Here is a 25,122-nt window from a genome sequence, read left to right on the forward strand (position 1 = left end):
CTGGGAATTGAACTCAGGACCTCTGGAAGAGCAGTCAGTGCTCTTAACCTCTGAGACAGGTCTCCAGCCCGGGAAAGCACTTATTGATCCTGCTGTCTGCTAACCAATAGCAAGATGTGAGGGAGGGACATGGTTAGGTGCAGGATCTTGAATGTATGGAGGTGCAACAGACTTTGGTGATGACAGAACCCATGATGAGGTGGAACAGAGATAACTGACACAATCCAGGATAATGGGAAATGCTTAGGTGGGAAACAAAGCAGGGAAGTTTAGAGAATTGAGGAACGATGATGCAAACCAGAAACAATGCCACATCTCATAGTGCAGGTTGACATCACAGCCAAGCTGGCTACCTCACTGAGCCACCTTTACTTCTGCATCAAGCATTCAGTAAAGCTGTCCTGGAACTCACTCTGTAGACCTGGCTGGCCTCGAACTCAAGAGAGCTGCCTGGCTCTACCTCTTGAGTGCTGGAGTTAAAGGAATGCCCCACAACACTTGGCTTTTAAGTGGGTTATTTTATTAAAGTTCTCATCTTTTTTTGTTTGTTTTTCAAGACAGGGTTTCTCTGTGGCTTTGGAGGCTGTCCTGGAACTAGCTCTTGTAGACCAGGCTGGTCTCAAACTCACAGAGATTCGCTTGTCTCTGCCTCCCAAGTGCTGGGATTAAAGGTGTGCGCTTAAAGCTCTGATCTTTAGAGATAGGTAATGAGTGATGGGTGCTCCCTAGAATGCATGTCTCTTTTTGTTTGTTTGAAAATTTCCATTAACAAAAAGTTCCTAAAAGTACCATTGACTGACTAGGATTAAAGGCATGTACCACCATGCCCAGCTGCACACATGCCATGGCACTTACATATAACTCATCAGATAGCTTTGGAGAATTGGTTCTTCCTTTCTATCATGTAGGTTTCAGGATTAAACTCAAGCTGTTGGGCTTGGTGGCAAATAACTTTAACCACTAAGTCAGTGGTTCTCAACCTATGGGGGTCAAATGACCCTTTCATAGGGTCACCTAAGATCATCAAAAAACCAGATATTTATATTACAGTTTGAAACAGTAGCAAAATTAGTTATGAAGCAGCAATGAAAATAATTTTATGGTTGGGGGTCACTACAATATGAGGAACTGTATTAAAGGACTGCAGCACTAGGAAGGTTGGGAACTCTGTGTTAAGCCATCTTGCCAGCTCAGATTTAAATATATTTATATATATATTTATATATAATTATATATATTTTATATATATATATTATATGCACGCGCGCGCGCACACACACACACACACACACACACACACACACACACAAAATATACTTTTGGTTTTTCAAGACAGGATTTCTCTGTGTAGCTTTGGAGGCTGTCCTGGAACTCTGTAGACCAGGCTGGTCTTGAACTCAAGAGATCTGCCTGTCTCTGCCTCTGGAGTGCTTGGATTAAAGGAATGTGCCACCATGGCTGGCAAAACATCTATTCTCATAAACATCAGAAGGGCATGTTCACATGTCCAAAATGATACTTTGAAGGTCAGATCCCAACATTTGGTAGAAGACCAGGATTTAAAGATTACTCTCAGCTACATGATTTCAAGACCAGTCACGACTACGTAAGGGCTCAAAAATGCAAACAAAATCCTTAGAACCACTCTGCTCAGAAAAGGTATTTTTGCAAAGCAACAAGGAAAAATACACCTGACCTATCTCACACCCCTTCCTTTTTGTGGTGCTGCAGGGAATCAAATCAGGGAACTCAAACGTGCTAGGCAAGAGCTGTAGCACCAAGCTGTACCCACAACCTACAATTTAACACCACTTTACTACTAGTAGCTTCTCAGGGCACTACTTCCACAGAAGCACAAGTGCTCGGTCTGCCTCCCCCAAACCCTGATACCAAGAGGCAGGACTGGAGAGATGGCTCAATGCTCAATGGTTAAGAGCACCAACTGCTCTTCCTGACGACCCAGGTTCAATTCCCAGCACCTACATGGCAGCTGATGACTATTTCTAACTCATGTTCCAGGGGATCCAACATTCTCACACAGACATACAGGTAGGCAGAACACCAATGCACATAAAATTAAAAATCCAAAATGTTTTTTTTAATAGAAAAATTCCTTTAATTATTATGTAGAACTTCTTAGGAGACTACCTGACTCTAGCATACAAGTGACTCCTGAACACATTTGTTATGGGACGGAATCAAGGAATGATGGGAGATGGCTGACAGCAGGAACAGCTACTTCCAGGCAATGTGACCCATGACCAGAGGATGAGAAGCAGGCGTAGCTAGCTGGGCAGGGCCCCTTGCTGTCCCTTTCAATCATAGGCAGTTTATCATTAAACTTTCCTTCATTAACTGGAAAATGCCTCTTAAGTACCTTTTTTTTTTTTTTTTTTCCCCGAGACATGGTTTCTCTTTGTAGCTTTGAAGCCTATCCTGGCACTCGCTCTGGAAACCAGGCTGGCCTCGAACTCACAGAGATCCACCTGCCTCTGCCTCCTGAGTGCTGGGATCAAAGGCGTGCGCCACCAATGCCCAGCTACCTTTCTTAATTTTTATGGGAATTCAGATACATAAATTACCTAGCACTTACGACTATAAACTCCACTGGGGCAGTACCAATGCTTGGCACCATCAGGTAACAAGGATAGAATGAATGACAACTGGTACTACTCCAATAGGAAGGAATGTGCCAACCACTCTAAGAAAGGTGGCTGCTAAGTTAGAAGTAATGATCAGGAATGTGGTCTGAGGTTTGGTCAACCGTAAGCATGGCCAGAAACAATTCCTCACAGCCGGCAGAGCATGTCTGAAAAGGAATGCAGTATCTGCTCTTTTCAAGCAAGAGCAATGAGGTTGGAAGGGGCTGGTACATCATTCTAAGACCCCCAAACTGGTGCCAAGCACAGTGGCACTCATCTGGGAGGCTGAAGCTAGAGAAGAATTTTGAGTTCAGGGCCAGCCTGGGCTACGGAATGAAAGCCTGTCTCACAAAGCCAAAGAACGAAAAGGGGAATGATATAAAGGCCTGGCATTGGATGATGTGGTAGACTTTGGGGGGAGCCCCTTTTGAGGGCCTTACCCTGCCTGGGGAGTGGAGGGGGGATGGCTAGGGGCAGGTGGGATGTTGACGGGGAGGGGGGGAGAGGGAGAGGGAGAAGGGATTGACATGTGAAGCAAGCTTGTTCCTAATTTGAACTAATAAAAAAAAAAAAAAAAAAACTGTTCAGAGCTCAAAATGAGAGAGAGAGAGGGACAACATGCTGATGACCACTGGGAAGGAAGGGCAGAAGAATGTTGCCCACACCATGTTCTGTCAGCTGTCCCTGGAGGCAAAGGTTGCTTGCTGGAGAAGCATGTGAAACCAAGAACGGCCCCTGCAAGGGCAAAGCTAAAATGGGCAATGCAGCCGAGCTGTCTCTAGCATTTGGTTCCTGTCTATGCAAGACACTCTGGAAATTAGGTGGAGGTACTCCTGAAAGCAATGGGGAAAGGGGAAGCAGACTCCAAGGATGAGCTGTGTACCAGGGTCACCATGCAGCTTCCTCAGCACCTGTCTTCCTGTGTCCAGTTCCAAGCATTGACAAAGAGCTGCAGCCACGGGGAGGTATCAAGAGTATCAAAGGGAGAGGGTCGCCAAGCCCACTGCCAAGGCCTCACAGCCCGCTCAGGGTGTGGCATGAGTGCCAGATGACGACCATCTTGGGAGCAGATGCCAGCTATACCCCCTGGAGATCCATTGGGGTTCAAGGGGTACTTCTCTGTGGGGTTCCCATCATCATCTGCCCAGTGCAGAGGAGCCAAGCCCCTGGCCTCAATCTTGGCTTGGAGTTCAGGAGAAGAAAATGCCATGTAACCTGGAAGTAAAAGAAAAAGGAAAGTGAAAGCCAAGTTTCTTCAGGCCCAGCCCCAGCCCTCATAGCCCCCCACCCACCCACCTTCCCCAGCCTGACCTTCCCCATGAGCACTCCACACAGGCAGCACAGAGCCTTCCATCCCTCGAAGCATCAGGGCTGGTCCGGGCTCCACACGCACAGTGGCCCATCGGGACTCAAACCGCCCAGACAGATTGTGGCGGAGCAAGAGGCCTGGCTGTGTTGGTTGGTAGTCCTGGCTTAACTCCTCTTGCTTCTCACTGGGGTCACTTCCCACCCAGCCCAGAAGAGCCAGCAGCTGACAGCCGTTACACACTCCCAGGCTGAAGGTGTCTGGCCGCCTGCGGAAGCGTCCCAGCTCTTCCCTGGCCCGTGGATTAAAGTTCACTGCAGCTGCCCAACCTAGGAAAAACCGTTAAGTCAAAGCGAGATGTAAACAGCTTGAGAAAAACAGAAGCAACCGGGTGGTAGTGGTAGCACACGCATTTAATCCCAGTACTTGGGAGGCAGAGGCAGGCGGATCTCTGAGAGTTCGAGACCAGCCTGGTCTACAGCGTGAGTTCCAGGACAGCCTCCAAAGTCACACAGTGAAACCCTGTCTTGAAAAACCTAAATAAATAAATGAGAGAGAAGCAGAAGCAGGGAATGAAGGGCAACAATAGACTCCCATTCTATCCATCAGGTCCTTTCTACAGACCTTGGAACAAACTTGAGGGAAGAAATAGCCTTATCTGCTTCAATCAGATAGCCTGACAAGGAATCCATGGTCTGTCTGTCTGTCTGTCTTCCTTCCTTCCTTCCTTCCTTCCTTCCTTCCTTCCTTCCTTCCTTCCTTCCTTTCTTTCTGGGGGTTTTTCGAGACAGGGTTTCTTTGTGTAGCTTTGGAGCCTATCCTGGCACTCGCTCTGGATACCAGGTTGGCCTCGAACTCACAGAGATCTGCGTGCCTCTGCCTCCCAAGTGCTGGGATTAAAGGCGTGTGCCACCAGCGCCTGGCCCATGGTCTTCTTTATGCTAAGTCAAAATTTTTATTTTTTTAATTTTATGTAGTTGTCTAAGACTCAATAGTAAGATTTCAGTTGGATTTACAGGAAGCTCACGCCTGTAAATCCCAATACTTAGAAAGCTAAAGTAGGCAGATGGCTTCTAGGATTACTTTGTGAGTTTGAGCACCTAGGCTTCATGAAACTGGATGTCATTGAAAGAAAAAAAAAAAAAAGATTCCACACACAAAAAAGCCTGAACTTTTGGCCTCTCTCGTGGTTGTGGTGAAACACCTTCCCACAGGGACAGGTCAGTCTGATGAAGCTGAAGAGCAGCTGGACAGTTCAGATGAGACATATGTCCTCCAGGTTTATATAGCTCTAAGAAGTCAAATACCTCATTTCAGGTCACCTTAGTCCTTCTGCTGGCCCTGTCCTGAACCAGAGCACTCTGGTTGGCTTTGTGGGGCTGACAAGCCAGCCCCAGCCTAGGCAGAAGGAGCCAAAGACATCTTTACCAAGGACCGTGGAAATGGAGCACGCAGTAGTGTTCACACTGACCTTTGGCAGAGCCCAGAACATCTGCATAACTGAAGCCACCAACAAAGGCCACACCTCGGAATGTGTCCAGCCCAATGGCACCAGAGCATAGATCCTGCATGGTCACATCCCACACCTAATAAGACAGGGAGGAAACTGTCAAGGACATACAGCCAAGACTAGATCAAGATCTCCAGCTCTTCGAGTCACCATGCTTACCTCAAATCCAGCCAAGTGAAAGGCATCAGCCATCTCTCGGTCTCCGTTACTGCCCTCTTCTCGTAAGATGGCCACTCGGGGGATGGAACCACCTGGAAAAAGTGTCTCTGAGCAGATGGTTACCTACCCTCCAAACTCCCAGATACTGTCCCCAGAGCAGTTCCCAGCAGCCAAGCCTCTGTGCACACTTCCTTACCCGGCTGACGGGGCACAGAGGCAACGGGGAAGGTGGGTGGTAGGCAGTAGCGGGGTCCTGCCCGCTCCTTTAGGCCCTGCCTTTCTTCTTCCACACAGCGTGGCTCTGCCTGCAGCAGGTCCAGCTGGAAACTTGTTTCTTCCCAGAGGGATCTCAACTGCCCAACAGGCTCCTCTACAACTACAGTCCCATTCACTGACACTCGGACCTGGAGAGGGGAAACCGATGAAGGGCCAGAAGAAAGTGTGGCCCCATGATAGTTTCAGAGTGGTACTTTCTTACAGGCTCACATTAACACTACACTCTCCTTGGCTTCCTCACCATGGCTTGGGGTCCAGCCTCGCCTGTGTGGCCCAGTTTCAGACACTGTAGGCCAGCACCCTGGTACCGCAGCAATACTCCGGCTACGTCTGGCTCCTGTACCTCCAACACCAGGCCTGGCTCCTCCGCAAACAGCACAGGCAGAGCTGGAAGGGAAACAGGGATGAGTCAGGATGACTAGGATGCTGCCAAAACTCAGGTAAGGAAGGATCTGGAGGAGGAACAAATGGAAGTTGCACCAGGAACTGAGGTCTTAGAAAGACACAGTTCAGAACATGAAGAAAGCATGGAGGAGACAGCTAAGGGTCAGAGAAAGGGTCAGTGCTGTTGGGCCACAAGGCCACCAACATTCTTTACACCAGGTCTACAAATCAAGATGGCAGCCTAGGCCTTATGCTAGACCCAGGCTTCTCACCATGGACCCCAGGGGCAGGCACGTCCACTTCTATTCCACAATTCCCAGCAAAGGCCATCTCTAGCAGGCAGGTGACAAGTCCTCCATCGCTGACATCATGGCCTGAGCAAAGGCGACGGTCTGGAGGAAGAAGGAAAGTTCAGCCATCTCAATCAAGCCTTATAGCTCCATAGCACCTGGAGAGCCAATGAGTGTGAGAAGGAAGGCAGGCACTCATAAGAGAGGAGCCGGCACCCTAGGCACACCACACTCACTTGTTTAGGAGGACATCGCCTGCCACAGGTCTGCTACAAAGTACCAGGCCCACTCACCTTTGAGCAGCCCCTGGGTGATACGGAAGGCACGCACAAGGTTCTCAGGAAGGTCTAGGTCAGGAGGGTGTTCCCCAAGCTGGGAGAAACACTGGGCCAGAGCCGTGCCTCCCAGCCGGTGCTGCCCAGGGCTCAGAGGCACATAGAGCAGATGACCTAAGGAAACAAGGGGAAATCCCCACCTCAGTATCCCCAGCACACAGAGACACCACCAAGGGCCACTCCGAGAAAGACAACACAGCTCAGGGCTGAGACTCAGGGGAACGGGACTCATGAAGCAGACCCAAAACCAAGGACCAAACTTAGAATATATATCCAAGATTAAGGAAGATGAAGCCATACCTCTCCCTCCAGGATGCTTGAGGTCTGGGGTCACAGTGGCTGTGATGTCTGGACAGACAGCATATGCTGAAATGACCAGTGACCCTACCAAGCAAGGAGGAATAAAACTAAGTAAGGTACTGGCCCAGCCCCTAGGACCTTCATCCCTCTCCCAAGGGCCTCATCCTTACCAGGAGCCCGCACCGTCTCAGTGCCAACCCGGGCAGCCATGCTGAGGGAATCCTTGCCACCATCTACTGCCACGCCCAGTGCCGCCATCACTGTTACCATAGCTTCACAGGCATCAGCCAGAGCTGCACCCTCACCTGGGAGCTTGGCAGCCCACATCCAGTTCCCGCTGCACTTCACATCCTGGGAACAGCAGGAACACGGACATGGCATTAGAGAGAAAGAGGGGTGTGAGAGCCTGGGGGTTTACAAACAGAGGGGAGGAGGATAGTGACTGACAGACACAAAGGCCTGCAACTGCAGGGCATAAGCTATGGGGGACTCACTCGGAGGTCAGTCACCAGAGCAAACACCAGGTTGGTGAGGGCTTCAGACACAGCTAGCCTGGCAGCAACCTTGGGATCCAGCAGGCTCTTGACTGGCTGCTCTCCCAGAGCTGTGGCAGCCCCTATGAGCTCCTGGTGGCTCAGTGCCACAACAGCCACATCAGCCAGAGGAGTTTGCAGGGGCCCGACACACTGCTGTTGGGCCACAAGGCCACTCACAGAACGATCCACCTATAGAACCAGAAGTAATTGGAAAGAAGGCAAGGGTCAAAGAGAGCTGGCTATGCCCTGAACTACAAGTAAGAACATACAGACGATGCCATGCTTCCCAACCCTTCATTCCCAGAGCCTAGGAAACCCTGGGGGGTGGCGTGAGGGCAGGAAGCGTGACAGGGAACAATACAGAAGGCCAAGTGTGGTGCAAGGAGGACCTTGTTGGTGAGGTAGCGCTTGCTGGCCACAGCAGGCAGCCTTAGAACTCGATCCAGAGCCTGGCGTATACTCAGCTCCGGGGGCAGGACTAGAGGCTGCAGCACAGGGGGTTCCCTCTGGAGGAAGAACTCCTGTTAATGGAAGAGTGGACCAATATAAGCACCTGGGAAGGGCTGGGCACACAGGTGACAAACACAGGCAAAGGGAAATGAATGTAACAGGAAGGCCACAGGAAAACACTCTCCCAGTCCGGGCCCACACACCTTCTGAGGCATCTTTCCCAGAACCCAGTCAAGCTCCAGGTCCACAGGGGTTGGAGGAGGTGTCAGGGAGGCATCTCCCTGGCCACTTTTTCCCACAGGACACTCACGATCATCCACTAGCGTGATCTGTGGACCCCAGGGATAGCCCCCACAGAAAATGAGACCTTAAACAGCAGAACGGAATGTGCCTAGAGAGCAGGAAAAGATGTTCCCATCCTGTCTGGCTTCCCCAGTTCCTCCTCTCTCCTCACCCCCTACTCTGTTCCCAACTCCTTCTATGTCCACTTTCCATTCAATTTCGTTTTGCCCCCTCTACATTTCTCCCCCAAGTCCATGTACCCAGGCAGCTCAGACCCGCCTATAGCGCCTGCTCCTGACCACTGGGGCCAACTCACTCTCTTGTTTCCAGTGATTGTGCCCACAAAACAAACTGGGCAGCGTTCCCGAGCACTGACACGATTCAGGAAGTCCTGGTCAGAGGGCCTCAGCAACAGCGCATTTGACTCCTGGTACTCAGCCCCCCAGATTTCCAGTGCATTCAAGGTTGGGTCACCCAGCTGTGCAGACATGGCAGGGAAGAAAAAAAAAAAAAAAAGGGTCACTGGGCATTCATTGCCTTGCCTCACAGCATGGCTAGGAATGGGTTAGAGACAATCAGGCTTTAGGGATGAGACCTACTCACCTGGAAGCGGCTGGTATAAATGATGGCTCCTGCTGGGTCACTCAGCTCCTTTAGGACATTGCCTGGTGAGAAAATGGCAGGAAGAGGTGGCAACTGGTCACTGTCAGCCCCAGGAGAACAAAGTGAGTTTCTGGTCTCCAGAGTAGCACTTAATTCTGTATGTCCCTGAAGAGCTATTGCTATACACCTACTATCTACCTCCCATGGCAGCAGCAGGTTCTACCCCTCTACCCCCGAGTCTGTCCAACAAGTAGAGGGCATGGAGAAGGTGCTGGAGAGCTTCATGGTTGGCTGCAAATCCTCAATGTTCCTCCCTAAACCAAATTTGACAGAAGACCAGTCTCTTCTGACCACTTCCCTCACCATTGCCACCAGCACCCTGGTCATGGAGGCTGCAGATGGGGTTTCCTCCTGGGGCTTCCACACAAGCCCGGATTACACGATTCATCTTCTGCTCCATTTCTGGATCTCCCCGTTGCACAGCTCCAAAGTCCAGGTCACTGGTGTTGTCTCCCTGAACCTGAGGAAGCACAGAGAGGCTTGGAAGCTCCACCAACACATCCCACAAGGGGCCCAGTGACAAAGTTGGCCTCTATCCTTAACTATTCTTACTTGCACAGATGAAGCAGCTCCACCTCCAACTCCAATCCTGTAGACGGGACCCCCAACCTTTACAACCCCCATGCCTGCAAGGAAGAAGTTTGAACCAGAAGCCATTAAAGCCAGGCAATATGAGTACAGAAGACACTGATGTAATCCACTAGGCAGGAGAGCAGCCACACAGCCTATGGAGGACAATGTGACAACAGTAAAGTTACAGAGATGCAGTTAGAGAGATGGCTCAGTGGTTACGAGCACCAGCTACTCTTGCAGAAGACCTGGATTCCGTTCTCAGCACATACAGGGCAACTCACAACTGGTTCTCACTCCAGTTCCAGAGGATCTGATACCTTCTTCTGGCCTTGGTGGGCACTGTATATCCAGTACATTTACCAACACATGCAGGCAAAACAGTCATATGCATAAAGTAAAAATATTTTTTATTACCAGCACACCTATTCTCTAATAGGAAAGTACACATCAGGGAATTTAGCCTATAGTTTTATTCACAGGCACAAAATCATTTACATACAAGAGTAAACATTCTATTATTTGTTTTAGTAAATACAGGAAACGATACAAGGCTTTACACACAGACTGGAAGGCAATACTGTTAGAACAGCAATATTCCCCATAACTTATTTGTAGATTCAACACAGTGCCTATCAAAGTCTTTGCTGACTTTCTCACAAATTGGTAACATGATTCTAAAATTCATAAGAAATAGAAAGCCTAAACCAGTCAAGACAATCTTTTATTATTAAAAAAAAGATCTATCACCAGGTGAGATCTACAGAGCTAGTTCCAGGACAACCAGGGCCACACAGAAAAACCCTGTCTCAAAAAACCAAAAAAGAAAAAAAAAAAAAAAAAAAATGTGAATGATTTTATTTACTTTTTAAAAGCAAATAAACATCTGGATATGTCTACATATACAGGAAACACCACAGGCAGGACCCAAAGTAACTGAGTAATGGTATGTGTCGGAAGCATGGGATCTGGAGCTAGTGGAAGTAGTTTCCCTCCCAAACCTCACCTTTGGAGGTATGTGTGTATATCTGACAGGTCCCAGATTGCTGGGCTCAAACTCAATACATAGCAAAGAATGACCTTGAAGTCTAATTCTCCAGAGTGCTAGAACTGCAGTCATGCACCACAGTCCCTGGTTTCTGAGGCTCTAGGAATCAAACCCAAGGCTTATATGCATGTTAGTCATTCTCCCTACAAAATTGTAAGCTTTATCTCCAGCCCATCCTTTTCAGGTTTGAGCCACAACATTAAGTCACCTAGTCGGTCAACAGGATCTAGACTCTTTGTTTTGATCATTGAAGGTGCTCTGGCCAGTTCGAGCATGGCAAACACGGCTCCGGTAGGCCTTGCTCTCCTCTCCCATTCCCTCCACCTTGCCAAAAACCATTAGATTACATTCCTCTTCTTCTTCTTCTTCTTTTTTAATTTTATTTTATTTGCATCTGTATTTTGCCTGCATGTATGTCTGTGTGAGGGTGTCAGATCTTGAAGTTACAGACAGTTGTGAGCTGCCATGTGGTTGCTGGGAATTGAACTCAGGACCTCTGGAAGAGCAGCCACTGCTCTTAACCGCTGAGCCATCTCTCCAGCCTCTAGATTGCATTATTCAAGCTAGCCACCAAGCACTACTCCCTTATTTGGCCACTTCCTCCTTCTGAGGCTGACTATCAAGATCCAGCAATTGCAGTTCAGAAGTCTAGCAAACAGAAGCCCCTTTGGCTCACCTGATTAACATACCCAATTAAATTAAACACTTCATCCTAACACGGGGTTAGGTTTCCCATTTTATCTATATAAACTTACCTTTATAAACCGCCATTTGCCTATGGGCCATATCTGTCTTCTCTCTATCCAGAGGCAGTCCTTTGTCCCTCGGGGACAAAGATCTGTGCCCACTGTAGCTTGTCCCCCTTCCCCTTCTCCCTCATCCTCTCTCTCTCTCTCTCTCTCTCTTTTTTAAGATTTTATTTTTTTATTATGTATACAACATTCTGCTTCCATGTATATCTGCACACCAGAAGAGGGCACCAGATCTCATTACATATGGTTGTGAGTCACCATGTGGTTGCTGGGAATTGAACTCAGGACCTCTCTCTGGAAGAGCAGTCAGTGCTCTTAACCTCTGAGCCGTCTCTCCAGCCCCATCCTCTATCTCTTTTGCCACTGCATCCTAGCCCATTCTAACACAGACCTCCCTTTCTTCTCCACTTAAAAATTACATCGGCAGGGTCATTTGCTGCTATGTTTCTGCCCCAGTCAGAAAGCAGCCACTTTCATTTTTCATCCCTGCTTAATAAAGGATCTCTGTGAAAGCAGGTGTTTGGGTGTGGTTTGTGCCTAATCTGGATCTAAGAGGGAACCTCTGCTGTGTATGAGTCCCCTTTGACCACTAGCTATCTATGCATATGCCTGCAAGTATGTATGTGCATCATGTTTGTGCCTGGTGCCCACAGAGGTCAGATCCCCTGGAACAGGAATTACAGATGGTTGTGATCCACCATAGGATGCCGGGAATTGAGCACAAGTGTTCTTAAACTCTGAGCCATCTCTCCAACCCTTTCTTTTTTTCTTAATTACTTAGTGTGTGTGTTTCTTAAGCATGCAGATACCAGAGTACTATGATATCTATGTGGAGGTCAGAGGACAACTTTCAGTTGTCAGTTTTCTCCCTTCATGAGTTTCAGAGACTGAACTCAAGTCATCAGGCTTGCTTGGCAAACGTCTTTACCCACTGAGCCATCCAACTGGTCTAGGACTTTGACTTTAATCACAGCCCTAAACATAGTGCCAACACACAACTGGTGGGCACTCAAGAAATGTTTGCTCTATTGAACTGAGCCAGCAGATAAAAGTACTGAGCATAAAGCTGGGCATTGCTGGTGCACGCCTTTAATCCCAGCGCTCGGGAGGCAGAGGCAGGCGGATCTCTGTGAGTTCGAGGTCAGTCTGGTCTCCAGAGTGAGTGCCAGGATAGGCTCCAAAGCTATACAGAGAAACCCTGTCTTAAAAAACCAAAAAAAAAAAAAAAAAAAGTTCTGAGCATAAAGCAGGTACTAAATCTAAACACTGGCTTCAAAGACTTAACACAAGGGTAGGGGTGAGGGCCCTGGCAATACACAAGTACTCTTGGAAGAGATAAAGACCACAAAGACTGAGCGTGCTCACCTAACAGAAACTGTCCTGCCTTGACAACCTATTGGAGAGAGAAAAGATAGGAGCTAGGGGGCTGGAGAGATGGCTCAGCCGTTAAGAGTACTGACTGTTCTTCCAGAGATCTTGAGTTCAATTCCCAGCAACCACATGGTGGCTCGCAACCATCTTGAATGAGATCTAGTGTCCTCTGCTGGCATGCGGACAGAAGACATAATAAATAAATACTTTTTTTTTTTTTAAAAGAAGAAACCACCCCCTGTATGTCTTCACAGTTTCCTCCCTGTGGCTGCCCCTATGCTGGGAGGAAGCTGGTTAGATACAGAGAAGGGTGGTGCTCTTACCTGGCTCTGGGGGTTCTTTGCCCACATGCTTGGCTTCCATGGACCCAATGCCCCCACTAAACATGATAGGCTTGATCCACTCACGCCGCTGACCACCTGGAAGCTGCAGACCCAAAGATCGGGCAAATCCTAGTGTGGAAGTGAAAAGAGGTTAAGTCCCACAGTATCTGCAACACCACAGCCCCTGGTCACACCACACCCATAAGCCCTTTTAGAGTGTGTTATTCTTTCTTATACAGCCCAAGGCTCACCAGCCAGCACAGGTTCTCCAAACTTGTTGCCATAGTCAGATGCTCCATTACTGGCCTCAATAGCAACTTCTAAAGGCCTGGCAAAGTTCCCGGGATATTGGAAGCTTGGATCCTCCCAGGGAAGATTATAACCTGAGATGGAAAGATAAAGTTACAGACAGTTGGTGGCCACCACCATGGGTGCTTTGCACAAGCAGTAGGTACTTTCAACTGCTAAGCTATCCTTATAGTCACTTCTTTGTTGTTTCTTGCTTTTCAAAACAGGGTTTTTCTGGTAGCCCTGTCTGTCCTAGAACTTACTCAGCAGACCAGGCTGGCCCCAAACTCAGAGATCCACCTGCCTCTGCTCCTCCCAATGATCTATCAAATAAAGCTTGTCTGAAGATCAGAATGCAGAGCTAAGCCACTAGTTAGCTAAATTGGCCAGGCAGTGGTAGCACACACCTCTAATCCCTGCACTTGGGAGACAGAGACAAATGAATCTTTTGTGAGTTCAAGGCCACCTTGGGCTACATGAAATTGAATCTATCAAAAAGAGAAACAGAGCTCACACAAAGGTGATCCCAGCACTTGGGATCGCATGCCTTTAATCCAAGAACTAGGGAGGTGGAGAGAGGAGTGATATGGCTGGGCAGAGAGAGAGGAATGTATGGCAGGAGGAGACAGGAGCTCATGGCAGTCAATGCAAGGCAGTCAGTCTGAGGCAACAGTCTGACGATGCAGTTTGAGGTATCAGAGAGAGAGAGAGAGAGAGAGCATTCAGTCTGAGGTAGAGGTAAGAGCTAGTGGCTGACTGCTTTGCTTCTCTGATCTTTCAGCTACCTCTCCCTAATACTGACTCCAGGATTTTATTATTAAGACCTATTAGAACTCCTGCAACAGATATGTATATGTATGGGTACCTGTAGAGGCCCGCTCCACCTTGAGCTGGAGTTACACAGGCAGCTGTGAACCAGCCACCAACATGGGTGCTGGGAACCAAACTCAAGTCCCAGCAACGTAGAACATCTCTCCAGTCCCTACTGTTTCTTCGGATATTGAAACATTCTATCCTCACAGCAGCTCTTTAACTAAGAAGGTTAAAAAAAAAAACCTTAAAATAGCCTTGAGAAAGTCCCAGCCACTAGATCCCTTCCTGCCACAAGCAATAAAAGCTGAGAATTCCTCTTAGACTGAGCTAAGCTGCAGACTAGGAGGCCAAACCAGCTGCCTGGAAGAGTATTAGACCAGAGCCACCTGGAAAGGAAGACACTCCAACCTGTTGACCTGCCTGCAGTGCGCTCCAGGTTTCCCAGCTTTTGTAACCCATGCTAGGGTGGGCTTTGGTAATGCATTTGTCTTTGAGTCATTTCTACTCCTGTAACCCCTGACCCATACTCTTGTAAATAATTCCAATAAAATTCATTGGTTCACCATGTTGGACTACACTGGAATCTGCACTTTGGTCAATTTGCACAAAAACAAATACATGTGTTTGTTGCTTCTTCCCAGAAGTTTTGTTATACAATAGCCCCCCAGTCTCTTAAGATTCTTTAAGAAACAGGCAGTAGTGGTGCAAGCCTTTAGTCCCAGCACTTGGGAGGCAGAGACAGGTGGATCTCTGTGAGTTTGAGACCAGCCTGGTCTATAAGAGCTAGTTCCAGGACAGCCTCCAAAGCCAGAGAAACCCTGTCTCGAAAAACCAGAAAAAAAAAAAAAAAAAAAAAAAAAAAAAGAAACTGGTTTAGTGGGCAAGTATTGATCATAAGATAACTGGTCTCATGTTTTAGAAATTGTAGGTCTCCAAAGTCAGTCTGGAAATCTCCAAATCTCCCAATTTACACTGCTCACATTCAAGATCAGCAAAAACTGACTACTGTGAAGCTCTCCCTCACACCCAGATGACCTTTAGACCTAAGAGATATAAGTGTTGGTGCCTGCCAGATAAAGGGAAGGTGGTTAGAGAAGAAAAAGAAGAACCTGGGATGTGCAGGTTTCCAAAGCAATAGCCAGCAGTGCCAGCTACCACATGGGCCCCACGACCTGTGCACTGGACATCTCTGATGCGGCCACCTGTACCTGTAGTTGCACCACTGAAGGGGGCTACTCCTGCAAAGAGAAAGCAAAGGAGATATGGGTGACAGAGATAAAACCCATTCCTAGCTGGGTGGTGGTGGCACACACCTTTAATCCCAGCTCTCTGGAAACAGAAGGATCTCTTCGGGGACAAGGTCAGCCTGGTCTACAGAGTGAGTTCCAGGACAGCCAAGGTCACACAGAGAAACCCAGTCTTGAAAAACAAACAAACAAAAAAACTACCCCTAAACCATGTGTGGTGGCACACACCTTTAATCCCAACACACACACACACACACACACACCCACCCACCCACCCACCCACCACCCACCCACCCACCCACCCCTAATGCCCTCTGTGGAAATAAGAACTTAGGCTCAGCCTCAAAGCCTGGGACCTTTGTACCCTCCTACTCTCTAATTTTACCTGTTTACTCACCTGTGGGGAAGTTATGTGTCTCTGCTGTGAAGACAACATGTCTAAGCCCCTGTTGTTGCAGGAAGCAGCTTGGCTGTGTAGGGTCCTCAGGCTGTAAGAACTGGACTTCCTTCCCCTGGATTGCACTATGGACATAGCCACTCTATACCGTTTTTTTCCCCAAGAGCCATGACAATCCAACCAGGGTCCAAGGCTTCCCTTGTCTCCAACCCAAAATCAGCCCGGGAATAACCAACCTGCTGTTGTCACAGAACTTGAGGACATTGTTAGGGTTTGAGCATGCCTGAGTGCTCATGATGGATTCAAACAGGGACTGTACGAGCTTCTTCCCATCCACATGGAGCTGGCCCTTGAAGAACCAATGTCGACTGTGCTCACTGCAGGAGTGACAGGGGGGAAGGTACAAAAGCATGGGTCACTCCTCAGTGCTGCATTTTCTCAACAGCATTCAACAGCAGTCACAGCCAAGTCATACTTAAGAGATGTCAAAGAGATGCAGTGAGAACACAGAAGATGAATTTTTTTAAAGGCTTATTTATTATGTATACAGTGTTCTGTCTGCATGTATACCTGCATGCCAGAAGATGGCACCAGATCTCATTATAGAGGGTTGTGAGCCACCATGTGGTTGCTGGGAATTGAATTCAGGACCTCTGGAAGATCAGCCAGAGCTCTTAACTGCTGAGCCATCTCTCCAGCCCCCCCCCCCAGAAGATGCATTCTTATGGTATTCTCCTCCAACCCCCAAGAGCTAATACAGCAGAGAATGCATTTCTCCTCACCTATTGGACTGAGCCAAGTCAAAGGCCTCCACTGTACTGGGGTTCCGCTTCAGTTCTTGAAAGCGCTTAGTGTAGAAATCCAGGTCCCAGGAGTCAAGGGCCAGACCTAGGAGAGAAACCCTAGAGGAGCTGACAGCATGCCTCAGACCACCATATTCCGTGTCTCAGTATTGCTGCTGAACTATCCCAGGCCCTTCCCTTCATCTCCCATGAACACCTGCTCACCTAGCTCCTGGTTGGCCTTTTCCAGGGCAAGCCGACCCTCAGCTAATATGTCGATGGAGCCACTGAGTGGGGCTGGGATGCTCTGAGGCGAGAAGCTCTGGATGGGGTCAGGGTAGTGCTGCTCTGTCATCCGGTCATGCAAGGCAGCCAGAGAAATGGCCTTCATCTCAGGCGTAGGGTGGAGGGCAAACTAGTGGGAAGACACATAAGAAGACAGCAGCCGGAGTTGAAGAACTGAAAGGACGCATTTCTGGACATTCAAGTTATTCACCCCACTACTCCCATACAGTACCATTTTCCCATTCTAGAGTAGCTATCAAGGCCAGGGTTTGCATCAACTGGGGAAATGCCCTACCACTGAGCCCACAGAGCATCTTTACTCAGACTAAAAGAAGAAAGAACAAAATGAAAAATTGCCCTCTGGGCATGAATGTGTGCCAGGATGCATGCATCAGTCTGGGAAGCCAAGCTGGCCCATTTACCCTTCAAGCAGCAAACAACCTCCCAAGCATACAGGGCAGACCTAAAGCCAAGAGTTCTACTCCACTTCTCCCCTGACTTTGCTAGAGTTTAGGATCTAATCTCTGGTATACTCGCTCCTCTTGACTTCCCACCACAATGTCCACACCTTACCGAAAGCCTGTATCGCCTTGTGGTCTCTACCCGATCCACAGCTCTCAGCCCAGCAGCCAGGCACACGGAAACAATGTTGCTGGATGCTGGAGTAGAGAAATTCAGCCTGAGGAAAGAGTCAGGTGGTTATAGTTTGAGGGCCCTAACAAGCACCATTTGGGAAGGTGCATCTGCCCACAGTTGTCCACCCAACCCACAACTATTACCTCTTTACACAGAAAAATCCTGTCTTGAGAAACAAAAATCAACCCCCCTTCCCTGGAGAAAAAAAAAAAAAGAGAGAGAGAGAGAGAGAGAGGAAAAAAAAAATGTTAATCAGAGCCTGAAAAGATGGCTTAGAGGTTAAGAGAGTGCCCTGCTACCGGGCGTTGGTGGCGCACGGCTTTAATCCCCAGCACTCAGAAGGCAGAGGCAGGCGGATCTCTGTGAGTTCTAGGCCAGCCTGGTCTCCAGAGCGAGTGCCAGGATAGGCTCCACAGAGAAACCCTGTCATGAAAAGCCAAAAAAAAAAAAAAAGAGAGTGCCCTGCTCTTCAAATGTACCCAAGTTTGGTTCCTTGCACCCATGTTAGGAAGATCACGACTGTCTGGAGCTCCAGCTCTAGGGGAATCCGATGCCTCTAGCCTCCATGGGCACCTTCACTCAGGTGCACACACTCATATACAAGGCCAGTATGGGAAACTTAGCAAAATCATCTTTCAAGGAAAAGTAAAATAACCAAACCATTGAATGGTACAGTGCTTACTCAGCACACATTAACCTATGGTCAATCCCTAACAAATGGGAATGTAGAGAAACCACTGTTCAACTTCTCCGAGTGTAAGCTGCTAATTCTAAAGTAATTTGGGAGCTAGTTCAGTTTTTAGGACATTTGTCCACACAGTGAAAATATATGCATGGTTCCTAGGCAGAGAGAAGGATGGAGCAAAGGAAAATCTCCAAAGACTACAAGGGAAAGGAGCGTGGTGGAAGAAAAGGGTGAACAATGAGTGGAGATGGAATTTGGAATGTGGGACCATTCCAGGAAGAAACCCAACTCGTACCTGGGTCCCACCTCCAGCAACAAGTCATTGCAGCCAGGAACAAGCCAGGGCTCCTGAGCAACATCATCCAGCAGCAATGGGCAGCCAAATAGCCACTTCAACTTCTTCATCTCCTCAACCCCTGGAAGGGTTTCAGCTGCAGAGACAGGACAAAGGCACCTCAAGACCAGTGCCTCATGTACCAGATCACCCCCTTTAAGAAACCAACACCCAGAGCTGAGCATGGTGGCCCATGCCTTTGTCCCAGCACTTGGGAGACAGGAAGATCTCTGTGAGTTCTAGGCCAGCCTGGCCTACACTTCAAGCTCCAAGACAGCCAGGACTACACAGAGACACCTGCCTCTAATTAATTAATTAAATAAATAAATAATTAATCAGCCAACCAACCAACCAACCAATCAATCAATCAATTTTAAAAAAAGCAACCCAGAATCTAACACCAAAGGCTGAGATGGACTCAGCAGTTAAAAGGAAGGACTGCTCTTTCAGAGGACCTGGGCTGGATTATCAGCACCCACACGATGGCTTACAAACATCTTTACTTCCAGTTCTAAGGGATCCATGCCCTCTTCTGACCTCTGCAGCAGAAGCCATAAGTGGGTGCACGGACATGCATACAGGTAAAACACAAACACAGGCAACATACCACATGTTTCAGCACACGTGTACACACACACACACACACTCACACACACAGAGTAAATCAAACAGGAGTCTAGAGAAATGGCTCAAGGGTTAGTTTCACAATCTGCTCTTACAGAAGACCCAGACTTAATTGCCAGAACTAATGTCAGAAGGCTACTTCTCTCTCCAGCTCCAGGGGATGTGGACTCTTGCATTCATGTACACATTCACACAAAACAAATACATATATATATATATATATATATATATATAATCAAAATAAAATAAAAACAAAATATAATAAAAAATAAAAACAATAACAACAAAAAAAATCGAACACTTGACACTGGATATGATGAGCCATGCTGGTAAGCCCAACGCTTAGCCAAAGAGGGAGTTCAAGGCCAGTCTGGGCTACATGACACTCTGACTCAAACAACCCACCAAACAACAAAACAAAATTTAAACCCAATATCTGGGCCTAACCTGCCCAGCGCACGTTGTAGCACAGCTCAGTCTCCACACTCTGAAGCTCTGGCAGTTTCTCTTGTAGTTTCCGAAGAGCACATCCAGAGGCTGCCCCCTCATGGCCAGAGCGACGGACGTAAAAGTGAAGAACAGAGGCCATCTCTGCAGATGGCCTCCTAGAGATGAATTGGGTTCCTAAAAAAAAAAAAAAAAAAAAATCAGAGTAGTTGATTTCAAGTTTCATGGACAGTCCAGACACTGGAAATAGAGAAGGCAGACATTACAGGAGAATTCAGAAAATTAAGTAACCAGAAAAGGGAAGGCCTGGGGATTTTTAACTAATCCTGCGAAATGCAGGCTTTCCAGGCTGGGAAGGGATCGCTCAGCATGTTCTTAGCCCTGGGCTCAATCTCCCAGCACATACATACCAGGGCATTAGTAGTGTAGGGGAGAGGCATACAGACACATCCGTGGGCACCAGAAAGATCCTAAGAATATTACTCAGAGCATCTAATTTGTACCATTCATTCAGCTATCAGAACACATGAAGGGCTCACAGATGTACACTGCCTCTTTCAGGGGAAGCAGGAAGTAAAGAAATTTACTACTTCCCATCTCCATTTGGATGACTCAAACTCAACTCACTCAAAACTGAATGCTTCTGGGCATGGTGGCATACATCTTTAATCCCAGCACTCAAGAGGTAGAGGCAGGTGGATCTCTGTGAGCTCAGGGCCAACTTGGTTAATACAATAAACTCCAGGCTGGCCGAGGCTACATAGTAAGACTCTTACCAAAAAAAAAAAAAAAAAAAAGAAAGAGAAGAAGAAAAAGAAAAAAAAATTCCATTTCCCACCAAACCCAATGATTAGTTTGATCCCAGAACCTACAAAGTGCAAGAAGAAAGCTAGCTTTCACAGATTGTCCTCTGACTCCAACAGTGTGTTTGGGGAGCTCAGGATGCAGACTGAATACTTAGTGCAGAGGTGACAGGCCTGATCCCTAGCATCATAAAATGGGGGTAAATCTTTAAAACAAAACCAAATTCTTTTACTACCCTGTCAAACCAGTATTGTAATGCTGTTAATCCAGATCACTTAGCTGTTCTTAAAAACTCAGCAAGCTGGGCAGTGGTGGCATATGCCTTTTATCCCAGCACTTAGGAGACAGAGGCAGGCAGATCTCTGTGAGTTCGAGGCCAGCCTGGTTTATAAGAGCAAGTTCCAGGACAGCCTCCAAAGCTACAGAGAAACCCTGTCTCAAAAAAAAAAAACCAAAACAAAACAAAAACCCTCCCAGCAGCATGAGACTCATTCATTTTCTATTTCCATGGCACCAATATTCTCCTGAACCTCTTTTACCATCTGGTTGATGGTTCTAACTCACCTGCGCTGACTCCTATTCTGTTGTGCAACTTCTAAATGTTAGGTGCCCACGGTTGTGTTTCTCTTGTGTGTTAAGTGGCTTTCAGTTCTGTGCTCTAAATACTACCAAGTAGAACAAACCAATGAAATTGCCACCACTCAACTATTTTCAACTAAAAACACCAATTTGATAGCATCCAAACTAATATTTGTTGTTATTTGATGTTTATGGTATTTGTTGGCATGTCTCTGTGTACTGTGTGAGTAATTGGTATCCCTAAGGAAGAGGGCAGGGTGTTGGATTCCCTGGAACTAGAGTTTTGGACAGTTGTGAGCTATGTGGGTGCTGGGAATTAAACCCAGTTCCTCTGGCAGAGCCATCAGTGCTCTTGACCACCGAGCCATCTCTCCAGCCCCCAAACTAATATTTACCAAAATAGTCTATAACTTTCCCCAACAGTGACTCTAAAACTCCAGATTGGAACATTTAAATACCACCACATCTATACATAAGAACAGCCAACTGTGGCTGGGGACTTAGCTCAATAAAATGTTTATTTAGCATGCATGAAGCCCTGGGTGGTTTGATTCCCAGGATCATATAAACTGGGCAAAATGGCAGATACCTGTAATCCCTGCACATGTGATGTGGAGGCAAGAGGATCTGAGGCCAGCCTAGGTTATAACACTTATCTTCCTTCTTCCCCCTTTCCTTTTTTTCCTAGAGGAATAGTTTATTGAGCTCATGGGAAGGGAGTAGGAAGCCAGGCAGTAACTGTAGTGCCCCTGAAACTCCCAATCAGGAAGATTTGCTGTCCCTCTAGTCTTCCCCATCATAGGGAACAAAACCACCATCCAAACAGTTGCTCAACTGAATGCCCCGGCACAGGATTCAGTGATAAAGCACTTGCCTAGCACGTGCAAGGCCTGATGTTCAATTCTCAGAACTACGAAAAGCAAAAATGAAGGCAACCTTAATTGCTCTTTCCCCTCAGCCTCTCTATACTCAATTCCACAACAAATCTACTTCCAAATATATCTTAAATCTCTGGCCTTTTCTTGTCTATTACCACACCAGTCTGGACTGATCAAGGTATTGGTTTCTTTGTTGCTGTTGTTTGTTTTACAAAAAGTCAGGTTATTATACAGCCCAAGGCTGGCCTGGAACTCACAATCCTCTTGCCACTGCCTTCAAATGCTGGGATTACAAGTATCTATCACCAAACCCAGCTGCACTGGATTCTGGAGCAGTCTCATTCCACTGCTGCACAACCACATCCTATCTGCTGCCATAAGCCATTATAAAGATCATGAGTTCTAGTTTGGTGAGATGACTTAATGGATAAACAGTTACTTGCCACTCACTGCAGGGAAGGTGATTCTGAGTTCCAGGGTTTACATAGTTTCAAGCCACCCGGGGTTGTATAAAGATACCCTGTCATGCCGGGCAGTGGGGTGGTGGTGGCGCACGCCTTTAGTCCCACCACTTGGGAGGCACAGGCAGGCTGTGAGTTCTAGGCCAGCCTGGTCTACAAAGTGAATTCCAGGACAGCCAGGGCTACACAGAAATAAATAAATAAATAAATAAATAAATAAATAAATAAATAAATAGTAAGTAAATAGAGACCCTGTCTCAAAAAAAGCAAAACCAAACAAATAAAACAAGTTGTGAAATGAACATTTCATTCCCACCACACCTCAGTTACCCCCTCCCACTCAGTCTTCCTAAAACCTTTTTTTTTTTTTTTTTGTTTTTTCGAGACAGGGTTTCTCTGTGGCTTTGGGGGCTGTCCTGTAACTAGCTCTTGTAAACCAGGCTGGTCTCGAACTCACAGAGATCCACCTGCTTCTGCCTCCCGAGTGCTGGGATTAAAGGGGTGCGCCAACAACGCCCGGCAAAAACTTTTTTTTTTTAAAGCAAACAAACAATGACAACAACGGGGTCTCTAGCCCAGGCTGACCTCTAACTCGCTGTGTAACTTAGGATGACCCTGAATTTCTATTCCTTCTATTCCCAAAGACCTCTCGATTGCTATAATCTCAGATGTTCTTCACAACACCCGGTTTATGAGATCGTGGACCTCGAACCCAGGGCCCCATGCTAGATAAACATTCTACGAGCTACATCTCCAGCCCTCTGAAGTTAGTTTTATTAGGATTCTCGCTTGTCATTCCCAGCGAAATACAAACTCCAGGAATAACGGGACAGGGTTTTATTTCGGGGCTATATTCCCATTGGGTAGTATCCTGAACGGCGCGTTTTGTAATGGGGTGTTATTTCAGTCCTGTCCACCTGCACCACGTGTCTGTTGAACCCGCGCTCCAGCGGGCGGATGACTGTCTCAGGCCCGCGGGCCCAGGAGGAAGGACCCAGCATGGCCTGATCGCAGCCGACGGAGCCAGGAGTCTGTGACCAACAGAGCTACACCAAGGAGCGAAGCCAGGGAAGCACGCGCCAATTCTACTCACGTAATGCAGTCCACGCAGAACTCCACGAATCTTGGCGCGCTTCTACGTCATCCGCAAGCGACACAACCAAAAACTTGCCATGCGCGAGGCCCAACGACCACGCCCTGATGTGGGCGGTTCCGCCACGCCCTCCTGTGGGTTGGGTCAATCCGAGGTTCTTTAATAACTCAAGTTATTTTAATCCTGCACTGGGGAGGCCGAGACAGAGACAGAGACAGAAGGGTCTCTTTGAGTTCGAGACTAGCCCAACCAAAGCTGCATAGTGAGACCCTGTCTCAAAAAAAGAAAACACCTCGAACTTGAAATAACATTTATGAAAGCACATTCGTTCAATTCCTTGTCTCCGACTCCCTTGTCCCCTTCATTTATAACAAATACCTTGAACTCAGGAGTCTGAGCGTGAAGCTTTTTGAATGTCTGAGATTCTGTTTGCCATCTCCCTTCTCTCTCAGTTTTTATTCGTTAATGAATGAATTCAGGGAGACACAGCAAGAGAATTCTCTCTCTCTCTCTCTCTCTTACATTTTTGCAGTAATGGGAATTGGTTCTCAACCTTCCTAAAACTTCAACCCTTTAGTACAGTTCCTCATGTTGTGGTGGCCCCCCAACCATAAAATTATTTCATTGCTACTTCATAACTGCAATTTTGCTACTGCTATGAATTGTAATGTAAATATCTGTGTTTTCTGATGGTCTTGGGCGAACTCTGTGAAAGAGTCAGTCAACCTAAAGGGGTTGCAGCCCACAGGTTGAGAAACGCTGGCCTAGAGCTCTGCACATGCTAGTCAAGTGCTGTACCCTGAATTCTACTATCAGCTATATTAGTTTTCCTGTTACTAAGACAACATAGCTGACAAAAGCCAGTTACAGAAGAAAGAATTTATTTTGGTTTAACTTTGAGGGTTCAGTTTATCATGGACAGAGAGATCAAGTGTGACAGCAGATATGACAAGAAGAGCACCTTGCAATTGCAGCTAAGAAGCAGAGAAAAATGTATGCTGTTGTCCACCTGTCTGCACTTTATATTCAGTCTAGGGCCCTGGCTCATGATGGGTTTCCCACCCCTACACATATCTGTAAATGTCCTAGAATAGAAGACCAGGAGTTTGTCTCCAAACTGATTCTAAATCCTCTCAAATTGATAATCAAGATTAACCATTACATCAACCCTCTTTTTTTTTAAGATTTCATTTATTTATTATGTATACAACATTCTCCTACCGTGTATATCTGCACATCAGAAGAGGACACTAGATCTCATAACCATGTGGTTGCTGGGAACTGAACTCAGGACCTCTGGAAGAGCAGTCAGTGCTCTTAAACTCTGAGCCATCTCTCCAGCCTCCATCAACCCTCTTTAAAAATAAAAAGTTGGGGGATGGGGCTGGAGCTGGAGACATAGTGGCCCAGCAGTGAAGAGCAGTTGCTGCTCTTCCAGAAGATTCAAGGTTGATTTCCAGCTTACACATAGTGGCTCACAACTGTCTACAACTTCAGTTCCTGAGGATTTCACACCCTCTTCAGGCTTCTCTGAGTACCAGACATAGTGCAGAGACATACATGTAGGCAAAA

At 47.3% G+C, this 25,122-nt stretch overlaps 1 protein-coding gene across 2 annotated transcripts; it reads right to left on the bottom strand.

Annotated features, from left to right (window-relative positions):
• Positions 1-2,090: 2,090 nt before the first annotated feature.
• On the bottom strand, positions 2,091-23,675 carry Pfas (phosphoribosylformylglycinamidine synthase). Of its 2 annotated transcripts, none has more exons than XM_027427072.2 (28): positions 23,551-23,675; positions 19,736-19,912; positions 18,626-18,761; positions 17,583-17,688; positions 16,950-17,139; positions 16,725-16,830; positions 16,179-16,319; positions 15,943-16,067; positions 15,408-15,536; positions 13,449-13,580; positions 13,198-13,326; positions 9,686-9,759; positions 9,437-9,593; positions 9,074-9,135; positions 8,787-8,948; positions 8,392-8,517; positions 8,128-8,259; positions 7,697-7,927; positions 7,373-7,553; positions 7,203-7,286; positions 6,861-7,016; positions 6,550-6,669; positions 6,135-6,280; positions 5,814-6,021; positions 5,618-5,709; positions 5,420-5,534; positions 3,954-4,277; positions 2,091-3,857 (listed from the first exon to the last, which is right to left on the bottom strand). In XM_027427072.2, exons 2-28 carry the CDS (start codon positions 19,875-19,877, stop codon positions 3,547-3,549), a joined length of 4,017 nt encoding a protein of 1,338 aa, XP_027282873.1. In that variant the 5' UTR covers positions 19,878-19,912; positions 23,551-23,675; the 3' UTR covers positions 2,091-3,546. The 2 variants fall into 2 exon arrangements, with proteins under 2 accessions (XP_027282873.1, XP_027282874.1); XM_027427073.2 differs by lacking the exon at positions 23,551-23,675 and adding an exon at positions 20,146-20,278.
• Between the last annotated feature and the right edge of the window lie 1,447 nt (positions 23,676-25,122).

This window comes from Cricetulus griseus, chromosome 7, assembly GCF_003668045.3.
Source record: "Cricetulus griseus strain 17A/GY chromosome 7, alternate assembly CriGri-PICRH-1.0, whole genome shotgun sequence".
Taxonomy (NCBI): domain Eukaryota; kingdom Metazoa; phylum Chordata; class Mammalia; order Rodentia; family Cricetidae; genus Cricetulus; species Cricetulus griseus.